This window comes from Takifugu rubripes, chromosome 12, assembly GCF_901000725.2.
Source record: "Takifugu rubripes chromosome 12, fTakRub1.2, whole genome shotgun sequence".
Lineage (NCBI taxonomy): Eukaryota > Metazoa > Chordata > Actinopteri > Tetraodontiformes > Tetraodontidae > Takifugu > Takifugu rubripes.
The window spans coordinates 1,683,496-1,694,331 of NC_042296.1; the positions used below are offsets into that span (position 1 = coordinate 1,683,496).

Consider the following 10,836-nt stretch of genomic DNA (forward strand, 5'->3'; position numbering starts at 1 on the left):
CACACGTCAAACTACAAAGGATTCTGGTTTGTTCTATAAGGAGAAGACTCTTATTTTGAAGGGCATCAGTTGGGCAACATTTCCAAAAACATGGCGGCGCCCGTCGGTAGTAGTTCGGGCTGCTGGAGCGCTCCGGAGGTTTATAGACACCACGAACAGCGCCGAGTTTGCATTTCTCGACCAAAATATAGGGAAGGCAGAAAAGCAAAAGCGGTGAAGGTATGAATATTTTGATTTAAAGTCAGAAACACAGCCAACTTCAAGGTAGAGGACATTTCTGTATGCGAAAATGTAAACATCGCTGGTCTTAAATCACTTTTGTTTTATGTTTTATCAGGTTTACACCATCAACCTAGAATCTCGGTACGTTATGATCCAGGGGGTTCCAGCCATTGGAGTGATGTCAGAGTTAATCCAGCTGTGTGCCCTTTATGGGGTTGTAGAGGAGTACAGGCCCCTGGATGAGTATCCAGCCGAGGAGTTCACAGAGGTCTATCTTGTCAAGTTCCAGAAACTCACCAGTGCCAGGTTCATGATCACACTCATCTTGTTTAGGCTTTTTACTGCATTGAGAGAAAGAAGCCGCTCAGTGAGGAATTTTGGATTCATTTGTTGTTTCAGAGCAGCCAAACGCTACATGGATGAGAAGAGTTTCTATGGTGGAGTGCTGCATGTGTGCTACGTCCCAGAATATGAGACTGTGGAAGACACCAGACTAAAGCTGCAAGACAGGAAGAGATATGTGGTCAGAACTGTTCAAAACAAAGGTATACTTCCCTAACATCCAATACAGGGGTTCCCTAGACACCCCCCCCACTTACCCATACTACGGTAAATTAAAGTATCCTTTGAACAACTGTGTGCTATGTTTGCTTTTTTCCCCAGTCAGATGTCTTTTGGATTTAACTTTCTTGAAGTTTTTATACTTCAAATTATTATAAGATCATGACTAATCAAGCCACTGATAGGCTGATTTTTTTTCTTTTCTATTATGCTTGTATAGCTAGGGAAGAGGAAAAGAGGAGGATTTTAAAGGAGGACACAGTGTCAGCAGACCTTGCCACCACATCGGAGACCATTATTACCAGGCCCGACACAGAAAAGCCGGAGACGTCAAACATTGGCCATTATTATGGCTTTCCTCTGCTGCCATTACCTCCACAAGAAAGTCCTTACAACCCACACAGAGGCATGCCAAAAGAGGACAAAATGGGGACATTATACACTGCTGTTACAGAGACAAACCCACAGCCAATTTCAGGCTCCAGCCAACCTTCTTCAGACAGGGACAGAAGCACCAGACAAAAGGTGAACTCAGAACAGTCTGCTGCAGTCAGATTTGTCCCTCGGACCACACAGCTGGAGAACAGGAAACGCAAGATGGAGGAAGATGTGGAACATTTGTCGGCTGATCCTCAAAGTAACAATGAGCCCCTTATTGGACCAAAGCTTCCGGAACCACCTAAAATCGACATGGAGGACGAGTCACTGAACACAACGATGAACATGATTAGGAACACTATGAAAAAGGTAACATAATTACACGTGTGTGTAATAGCTATATCTAATATTTTAATTCCTTTGTGAGTAAAAAAGTTTGGTTTTCCTGCAGGTGGAATCTGTCTCTTGTCCCAAACCATTGGAGAAAAAGGTCAAACCACGTAGACGGATTTGAATGGATGTGGATTTTATTCAGATGATGCATTTTATTGGGATGTAAAAAAAACAACTCCTTCTTGTGTGTTAAAGAACATTTATTCTAAATTCAGAAAATGTAGATGAAAACAACATCTTCACTGTTGTTCCCGGAACACGTGCTGTTCAAATACCTTGATGTTCTGAAGAGAGAAGAATACAAAATTACATACTTCTGTTCTCAGAAATTGTTGTGTTTAACAGCTGCTGTTTGGTAATTACCATGGTGTCTGGTAGGCAGACTCCAAAAGCATTCAGTAGCAGATTCTCCCCCATCACTGACTTTTTAAAGTCGGCAAAAGATATTCTGCCATCATGGTCGTGATCCTGCAAAAGCAAACAACCTTCTTTGCATATTCTGAAATAGACAGTCTTCAACATTGGAGGAGGTGTTACAGACAGACAGTGAATCAGTGTTTGACATTCAAACAGCTGGGAAATGCATCAGCCATCTCCTCACCATGTTGGTGAGTGTGATCTCCACCAGGTCCCTGATTCCTTCATCAGGGTCCTCCTCTGTGGGCTGCTCCTTGAGGCAGTCTTTTAGAAGGTAGAGCATCTCCTCTGCTGAGATGTAGCCATCGCCATTCAAATCGTACACTTGAAAACAGTCTGAGCAATGCAAAGGGAGGGTTATTGGAAACTGATAAGTGTTCACTCTGGATGTCAGGTGAATGTACATTTTATCTGTTCATCCAGTGTCCCTCGAAGAAAAACAGAAAGACCTTCGATCCATTCTTTAACGCTGACGAAACCATCGTTGTCTTTGTCAAAGGTCCGGAAGACTGGTGGATACAAATGTAGCATTTTTAGGCAACGTCCCTGATAACTAAAGTATTCTGCATTCACAGTAGCGATGACCTGAAAAAGCCACCCCTTAAAATATGCAGTGTTTCCTTTTTAAAGCTTATGGAGGCTGAACTTTGAGTACCTCCGTGCATTAACACGTCGCTGGTCACCCCGAAGTTGTGCAGAATGCTGCGGAACTTTGCTCTATCCAAGCCCGTAGCTGCTTTTCCACGGCTGGTCTGCTCCTCCAGAAGAACGTTGAACTCCCGAATGAGGCACCAAATTTCCGTCTTATTGACTGGGTACGTTTCATATCGGTGTATTAGCCGTGAGACATTTTTGTCCGAAAAAAGAAGTCACGTTTCCGGTGTTGGGAATCTTGTTTTTTTTTTTTTTAATTTTAATTTATTTACTCAGATACTGCTTTAAAATTGGATTACTTGTCAGAATAAAATCAATACTTACAGTGATCCGCGTGTTTGGAGATTAATTCAACCTGTGTTTGAATCGCTTTTCTGTTTACAGCTGAAATTTCCGACATCGTTAACTATTCAAAGGCCACACAGACTCGCGACAGTCTCGCGGTACGCGGTCGTCCTGGCAACCAGTTTGTTTAGCGTTCAGCGTCAGCGCGGTATAATTACGCGGAAAAACGTTTGTTTTTGTGTTTTTTAGTGTGTATAGAATAATCTGACACGTTGCTTCTACAGGTCAAGAATGTAGTAATGTAATATACAATAGAATTCTCTATTGTATATTACATTTTATGTTTTTAAATCTTCCAAGAAATCCGATTGAATTCACGGCATCTAAGCATTTTCATATACTGTAACTTACACATCATCATCAAGATTACCTTCATTTATTGCTCAAAATACATGTGTTGGATTTCTGTTGCGTTCCCACCATGGCAGAAGGAAAAAGCTGTTCTATGTGATCAGCTGTTGGCTTGTTAAAACTTTCCCACCCTGATGAGTAACTTGTCACCAGTTGATTTTGTTATGCAGCCGTATATTTCAGCTGATTTAGAATGATGCCACAGAAAATTGATAACATTCTCAACTGTCCCAATGCAATTTCGAAATAGTAACAAGTTGAAAAATCTGGCCACCAGATGGTAGTCAAGGAATTCATAAAAAAGACCCCACAACTCATGTTCTCTTAATACAGTTGGGTTTACTGACACAAAATATGGATAAATATCCAACAACGCAACAAGGAATAATATCAAATCAAATCAATCTTTATTTATATAGCGTCTTTTACAATCAAAATTGTTTCAAGGCGCTTTCCAGAATCCCAGGGCCTGACCCCAGACAAGCAACAGTGGCAAGGAAAAACTCCCCTTTAACAGGAAGAAACCTTGAGCAGGACCAGGCTCATGTAGGGGGGGGGCGGCTGGGGAAAGGGAGGAGAGGAGAGGAGAGGAGAGGAGAGGAGAGGAGAGGAGAGGAGAGGGGAGGGGAGGGGAGGGGAGGGGATCATTGATCATCAACAATGGATTCCATGTGCATTATAATACAATTATATGAAATGAAAGACATCTTACATTTTTTAATCTGTGATTGAGTCATATTAGATTTCTATGTGCATGTGTCATAAAGAAATAAACAAGTCATTCTTGAGTTATTGTGACAGAGGTTAAAAGTCCTGAGCGTGACCCTTTGCTCCACACATAATATGTGCATGTGAATTAAAGTGTCACCGGCGTGCGAGGTTGCTTCTGACTGGTAGGGTTGTGTCAATCCAGCAGTTGGGATTTTTGATCATGGAGGCCCACACAGCGACCTCCTCCTCTGTGGAGTCCATCCAGCTGACACTCTCTCCATAACTCTGACCTGCAATCAAAAGCAGTACCGCCTGTGTAATCAATCACTATTACAGTTACAGTTGAAGGGGCGTCCCAAAAGGCACCGCTTAGACTTTATGTATCGTCAGTATGCAAAGGTTTATCTAGTAAGATACCTGATTATAACATAATGGAAATCCAAAGTGAATATAATAACAATCAATCAATCTTTATTTATATAGCGTCTTTTACAATCAGAATTGTTTCAAGGCGCTTTCCAGAATCCCAGGGCCTGACCCCAGACAAGCAACAGAAGCCCTCTGCCTTCTGAAGACTTGTGAAGACACCCGATTATGGGAAAAGGCACCCTCACCAGTTCCACTGCTCAGACGAACCCCTCCCAGGATGTGGGTTTTCATCCCGTCTCTCTGCCAGACCGTCAGCTCGGCGCAGGCCTCCCTCAGGTCACTGGTGTGGAAGCCATCGTACACCATGGTGTGGTTGTAGGTCGGGCTGATGGAGTGCTTGACCAGCCGCGTCTTTTGACCACTCTCGTGACTAGCATCTGGGAGGATGTAGCTAGGGGATTATGAATCGTTAGCCTTTAACTTAAAAACTGCATCGTCGGCATTTCTTCGTGTGTTATTCATGCATGCACGAAGTGCAAAAACACTATATAAAACACCATTAAACAAGCGTCATCCTCAGCGCTTTACCGTATCTTTTCAACCTGTCCTGTTATCGCGCTGCCTGAGCGCCCTCTGGCGGCCGCTCGGCCGTAAATATCCATTCACTTGGAAGTAGCAGCTTATAGGATGGAATTTAGAATAAATTACAGTGTATGTTTTGTTCTGCATCCTGTATGTTGGTAGGTCAAGACCACATTCGATCATTTCAATTCTCTCCACGCATGCCAAAATAACAGTGACTTAACTTCCATCCATCCATCCATCTATCCTCTACCGCTTATCCGGGGTCGGGTCGCGGGGCAGCAGCCTAAGAAGAGAAGCCCAGACTTCCCTCTCCCCAGCTACCTCTTCCAGCTCATCCGGGGTGATCCTCAGGCGTTCCCAGACCAGTCGAGAGACAGTCTCTCCAACGTGTCCTGGGTCTTCCCGGGGGCCTCCTACCAGAGGGACATGCCCTGAACACCTAACCAGGGAGGCGTCCAGGGGGCATCCTAACTAGATGCCCAAGCCACCTCATCTGGCTCCTCTCAACGTGGAGGAGCAGCGACTCTACTCCGAGCTCCGAGATGGCAGAGCTTCTCACCCTATCTCTAAGGGAGAGCCCAGCCACCCTACGGAGGAAGCTCATTTCAGCCGCTTGTACCCGTGATCTTGTTCTTTCAGTCATTACCCAAAGCTCAGGACCATAGGTGAGGGTACGAACGAAGATCGACCGGTAAATCGAGTGACTTAACTTGTTATGCAAAAGCACTGCCTGAGGTGAGGCACACAAACACCACTTCAAATAAGTTAACAAGCAGACGTGGCTGCACTGTTTTTTTAAACATAGTCAAACACAGAACGAGCCACTACAGTGGCAGCGGGCTAATGTCTTGGCCTGGTGGCAGCCTGTATGAAGCTGAAGATGACCGTAAATAAGTCCATAAAATTGCACCTTTTGACAAAAGAGTCCATGGAGCCTTCTTTGTAGGACAAGAGACCGTGTGCCTCTCGAAGCCAGATGTGAAGCTCTCCCGTTAGAGGCAGACCGCCACCTTCAAACACACACAGGGTGCATATGAGTAAGGTGGGCCATGACGTGCATTTATGATGTGGGTACTCAGCTAACCTTCAGATCCGTCCGGGATGAATTTAATAGAGAGCGTGAGGGTTCCGCGATTGGTTATGGACTCTGGATTCAAATTGACCTGAGAGAGAGGGTAACAAGATGGAGGAAAAGAAAAAGAGGGGGTGGGGGGGGGCAGACAAAGGGAAGGAGAATGAAAAGGAAGGAGAGACAGCAGCAGAGGAGTGAGGAAAGATGGTTATATAAGCCATTAGTTGAAATGCTGAGCATGTCTTCCTTTCCTTTCGGCTCTCCCAGACACGGGAGATCCTCCTCTCTGCCTGCAGTCACCATACAAATATAGACACAGACATGGGGGATTATTTAATGAGACTGAATTATTCCCCTACCCTTGGTTGCAGGGCCTGCCACACCGACTGAGTGTTGGTCCAGTCCCAGAGGCCCAGAGAGACCTCCACTTCACCCAGAAACACATTCCTCCGCATGGCCTCAGCATGCCATACAGACAGGTTTAATGTGCGGCTCTGCAGGTCTCCCATTGGGACCTGATACTGAAGGAGGAGGAGGCCAAAGCAGGATCGATCAGAACCTCCAGATTTGCTGAATCATTTGCAGATTTCAAGGCCAAATGAATCAAGCATGTAAATGTGTAACCGAGAGCATGTCTCACTCTGAACGTCTCATCATAGACTGGGTTTAGAGTCTTCTTCTTCACTGTCGTTTTCCTCTTACTCTGCGTTGACTTGTCTGGCAGGAGGTAAGTTTTCACGTATCTGTGGAAAAACGCAGGCATTCTTGGACCAATTTGACACGACACCCTGCAGCGGCAGCACCAGCGCCATCCTGCATCGTCACTCACGGATATGAATGGCTCTTGCGTGCCGGAGCGATATCCTCGCAGCAGCACACTTTGACGATCAGCTCCTCCCTCCTGATGTCGTAACCCAATGAGAACTGGATGCGGCCTCTCACCTCCACGGTGCCAAAATCCCCCGAGCTGAACAGGCTCATCATGCTTCCACCAAGCTGTACCACACACAGGCATCACACAGATCAGCTCCTGCGTCATTGTCTGGACGTTGAGTCATCTTGCGTCATTGGATAATGAGTGAGTTTGTGTGTGTGTGTGTGTGTGTGTGTGTGCGTGTGTGTGCGTGTGTGTGTGTGTGTGTGTGTGTACATCCTCACAATACATGTTGGGTAGCAAAATCCTCATTCTCCTAGCAAAGCGGGGACATGACTGCAAAGTGGTCTCTACAACTTAAAAGGGCTGTTTTAGGTGTGAGACGTGGCTTTAATGTTGAGGTTCGGGTTGGGTTTAGGTCAGGGTAAGGAGAAGTTTATGTAATGTAAAGCCATACGTCTATGATATTCCCCACAAATTAATGATTTTTTTTTATCTTGTAAAAATGACGTTGGCAAGATTGTGTTACCGCAGCTATGAGAATGACTATGGGTTGTCAGTTGTGTCTGCATGTGTGTGTGTGTGTGTACCGAGGTGCTTGAATGCAGGCTGCCGATGGAGCTTGTTCTCAACAAAGATGGATCTGGCTCTGTCAGGTTGCTGCTCATAGAGTCGCTGTCCCATTTGTGAGCGTCCATGTCCTCCTAAAGACAGAGTTTGGAGGACCTGCGTCACTCCAGCTTTTCAATGATTCTGACAAAATGTGGCTCATAGCCAATACAAACTGTAGTAACCTGCAAATGTGTGTGGTGGGGTCTGTGTGTGTTACCTCAAGGTCATCTGAGTAGCCATTACTTCTGCAGTCAGATCCTATGAGAAGAAAAGGTGAACAAATGATCTGATCACGATTTCCAATTCAATTTTATTCATATAGCATCTTTTACAATCAAGATTTCTTTCGAGGTGTAACCCAAAGCCTGAGGTTAAAGTGACTGTTGAAAACTGCCATGTAACAGGAAGAAACCTCGAGCAGCCCCAGGCTCAAATAGGGGCCCCCTCTTCCTTGATGGGGATTCAGGAGCAGGAGAAAGAGAGACAGGAGAAAAGAAGATGCACCTGCAACCCTACAGGATGACATACAGAGGTGGAGGTGTGGCTTTCTTACCTTTTGATGATGAGGCGGAACTATGTTTATGTTGGAGACCCTGAAATGAAAGTTTTTGTTATTAGTATTATTACTCATTTTTAAAATTTTGACCACTGGTTCAGGGGCAGCTACCGACCTGGGCAGTGGGGCTTTTTGTTCTGAGTATGGGTGAAGCTTTCAAGCCCACCTGGCTCCTGGAAATAAAGAAGGTTACGACATTAAACGCAGCGAAATTATTTCCCTATGACCTGTGTGGTGCACTAACCCCTCCTTAGTGTCCTTCAGCCTCCTCTCTGCCTCGGGAGAGGAGCAGCCACCGCGCGAGACTTTCTCTCCCTCACTGTTGAACAGCTCGATCAGGGGTAAGCCGGTTACTATAGCAACAACCACAGAAACGTGTCAGCTTGATACCCTTATTCCAGCAGGAACACGCACTCACAGACCTCTACTCTTTGTTCGCTTGTGGCGTATGGTGGCATGCACGAGGGCGCTGCTCGACCAGGTGTGATGGCGTTTGTTGCGCTCTTCCATAAACCACGCCCCCGACATGGAGCGCAAACGTCTCTGATCCACCTCTGTCTCCTGGAGGACCCTGCACATTGTCCAGAAATGATCAAACCCTCTGGCGGATCTGATGGAGGATCATGGAGGATCTGATGTGCACGCACAACCGGCACCATTAGCCGTCACCTCTGACCTCACACGTCCTTCGTCGCGTAGACGCAAATCCAGGTCGCGCTGCAGGACCTGCAGGATTTTGGACTGCTCTGCCTCCGTCAGATGGCTCAGGTCAAGAGGAGAATCCCCTGGCTCTCCCGCCATCCCTCACTGGAGCACAAAACCAAGACATTTTAGCAGAGAGCTTTATTTACCGGTATATGATCCAAATAACAGCTCAGTAAACAAGTTTTCATCCTCCATTTAAGTAAGAACAGGTGCCTTGAAATCAGAATTGAATGATTTCTGACCAGGAATTTGACTTTTTCCTGCTATCCCATGTGATAGAAACTGATAATCCCTCCCCCAGACCAGTCTCACAGATGAACAAACACCTATGGTGACTCCTCTCACAGAGAGACTATGGCTCCGTGTTTACATAAGGTAAATGGATGAGCGTTATAAACACCACCTGTAAGAAAACTCAGATAACAGGATTGTGAAAAAGTAAAAGATGATGAGAGGCATACCAATTAACGGCGTCATAAACGACAATCAAAGAGAAATGGGATTCCTGGACATGTATTTTATATTAAGGTTTTAATGCATGTTTCTGTTCTCTCTGGCTTACAGTGCTGTTAGCTGGGAAAGTCCTGAGACGTGTAGGTTGCAGAGACCACTCAGAACGCAGTTAAGGTTTATAACAAAAGAAAATTCTAAAAAGGTCTCAAAGCATGTCTAAGCTACTACAGTCCAAAGCCAAGGGACAACATGACCTTTCAGAAGCAAAATCTAGTCAAATGAAACCAAATCTGAAGAAAATCCCTTGAAATGCTCAAATACTGGAGATACAAATACAGAAAGATGGTGTTTGGCACATCATCAACATCAAATTGACAAATTCTCTGTCGCAGTTTGTTGACCAGATTATTTTACAATTTGTAGGGATCATTTCCATTCTAAACAGAAGCACTTGGGCCCTTTGGCAGCGCAAAGAAAACAACGCTCCTCTGCTATAGTCTAGAACCGACGCGTTAATTTTTGTGCACGTTAAGAGCGGCTTAGAGCATGCCTAAAGAATGTTGCAGGTCAGCTGAGGGGGGCCAAAGCTGGCCAGTATATAGAAAATGGCAGATTTGAAGCAAACCATAACAATATATGATTTAAAATCCAGCTGGTAAGTCTTAAAATCCCATGCAGCACAGCTAAATAAACCATTCGGCATTGATCTACTGTCAATTCTTTTTTGTCGTCAACCCTTCAAAAAGTCCACTCAAACCTGCCCGTGTGCTGCAGGTTATTTTGCATAAATTTGCCTGTCAAAAGTGTTTAACCGGAATACCTTAAAACCCTCTAAAATGCGTGTTTTCTGTAGAACTTGTGTTGTGCGTCCCTTAATCCCTGAGCCACGTTCTTATTTCGGTCCCTTTCTATGATTATTATCCATTGAATTCGGTTTTATGAACGAACGGATTAATGGTTTTAATTAAAAGCTGCCTTTCTTAATAATTACAGATAATGCTTCAATTAAATGCGTGCTTACATGCACGTGTGTGCGCGTGCATACGTGTGCTTGCATGTGTGTGCACTGCCCAGAGGCTACTTACCTTGGAGTAATTATCGCATGCGCAAACCGACTCCGAGTACTTCGGAACAAACAGGATGTAATACGATCAGAATACCGCAACTTTTACCGCCCGAGACACCAACTAAAAACACTAAAAACAATATTCTCTCATGCACGACCAATGGTAGCGGTGGTGATTGTAATCGTGGATTTTGTCCAACTGTCACTTTGCAGTGTGGTACGAAATGAATCCGATTGAAGGCTGCAGCGCTGCGCTTTTCTTCATTATGAACTCCGCGAGAGAACTGACACCTGTCGCCACTTTTCCAGCAACTGGAGCAAAGGTTAAAAAAAACCTCAATAAAAACAAGATAAAAGGGGATAATAAATCCGTTAAAGTGAGTTACCTTACTTTTCTGCTTCCGTTGGTTCTGTGACAAGTTGTGTGTGTGAAAGTTGTGTGTAGTGTGCTGGTGCGGCGCAGTGGCCACGCCCTCCAGACCGCACGGGGGCCGCGCGCCGAGGAGGTGTGT

The 10,836-nt window shown here is 45.1% G+C and overlaps 3 protein-coding genes across 7 annotated transcripts; 1 reads left to right on the forward strand and 2 right to left on the reverse strand.

Moving 5' to 3' along the window:
• The first annotated feature begins 77 nt into the window (after positions 1 to 77).
• Positions 78 to 1,717, forward strand: rbm48 (RNA binding motif protein 48). The gene is made up of 5 exons (XM_011608887.2): positions 78 to 219; positions 338 to 528; positions 622 to 767; positions 1,004 to 1,530; positions 1,613 to 1,717. Exons 1-5 carry the CDS (start codon positions 91 to 93, stop codon positions 1,673 to 1,675), a joined length of 1,056 nt encoding a protein of 351 aa, XP_011607189.1. The 5' UTR covers positions 78 to 90; the 3' UTR covers positions 1,676 to 1,717.
• A 23-nt stretch (positions 1,718 to 1,740) lies between these two features.
• Positions 1,741 to 3,096, reverse strand: clxn (calaxin). Of its 2 annotated transcripts, XM_011608945.2 has the most exons (6): positions 2,950 to 3,096; positions 2,627 to 2,782; positions 2,376 to 2,480; positions 2,156 to 2,307; positions 1,918 to 2,022; positions 1,741 to 1,838 (listed from the first exon to the last, which is right to left on the reverse strand). In XM_011608945.2, exons 1-6 carry the CDS (start codon positions 3,023 to 3,025, stop codon positions 1,794 to 1,796), a joined length of 639 nt encoding a protein of 212 aa, XP_011607247.2. In that variant the 5' UTR covers positions 3,026 to 3,096; the 3' UTR covers positions 1,741 to 1,793. The 2 variants fall into 2 exon arrangements, with proteins under 2 accessions (XP_011607247.2, XP_029701410.1); XM_029845550.1 differs by having other exon boundaries at positions 1,741 to 2,022.
• An 812-nt stretch (positions 3,097 to 3,908) lies between these two features.
• Positions 3,909 to 10,836, reverse strand: sytl1 (synaptotagmin-like 1). 4 transcript variants are annotated; one of them, XM_011608889.2, is made up of 15 exons: positions 10,716 to 10,836; positions 8,777 to 8,907; positions 8,523 to 8,671; positions 8,345 to 8,453; positions 8,216 to 8,273; positions 8,098 to 8,137; positions 7,762 to 7,802; positions 7,523 to 7,636; positions 6,888 to 7,054; positions 6,699 to 6,801; positions 6,418 to 6,579; positions 6,071 to 6,149; positions 5,897 to 5,996; positions 4,647 to 4,852; positions 3,910 to 4,322 (listed from the first exon to the last, which is right to left on the reverse strand). In XM_011608889.2, the coding sequence occupies exons 2-15, from the start codon at positions 8,899 to 8,901 to the stop codon at positions 4,186 to 4,188; spliced, it is 1,590 nt and encodes a 529-aa protein (XP_011607191.1). In that variant the 5' UTR covers positions 8,902 to 8,907; positions 10,716 to 10,836; the 3' UTR covers positions 3,910 to 4,185. The 4 variants fall into 4 exon arrangements, with proteins under 4 accessions (XP_029701439.1, XP_011607191.1, XP_011607190.1 ...); XM_011608888.2 differs by having other exon boundaries at positions 10,711 to 10,835; XM_029845578.1 differs by lacking the exon at positions 10,716 to 10,836 and adding an exon at positions 10,344 to 10,692.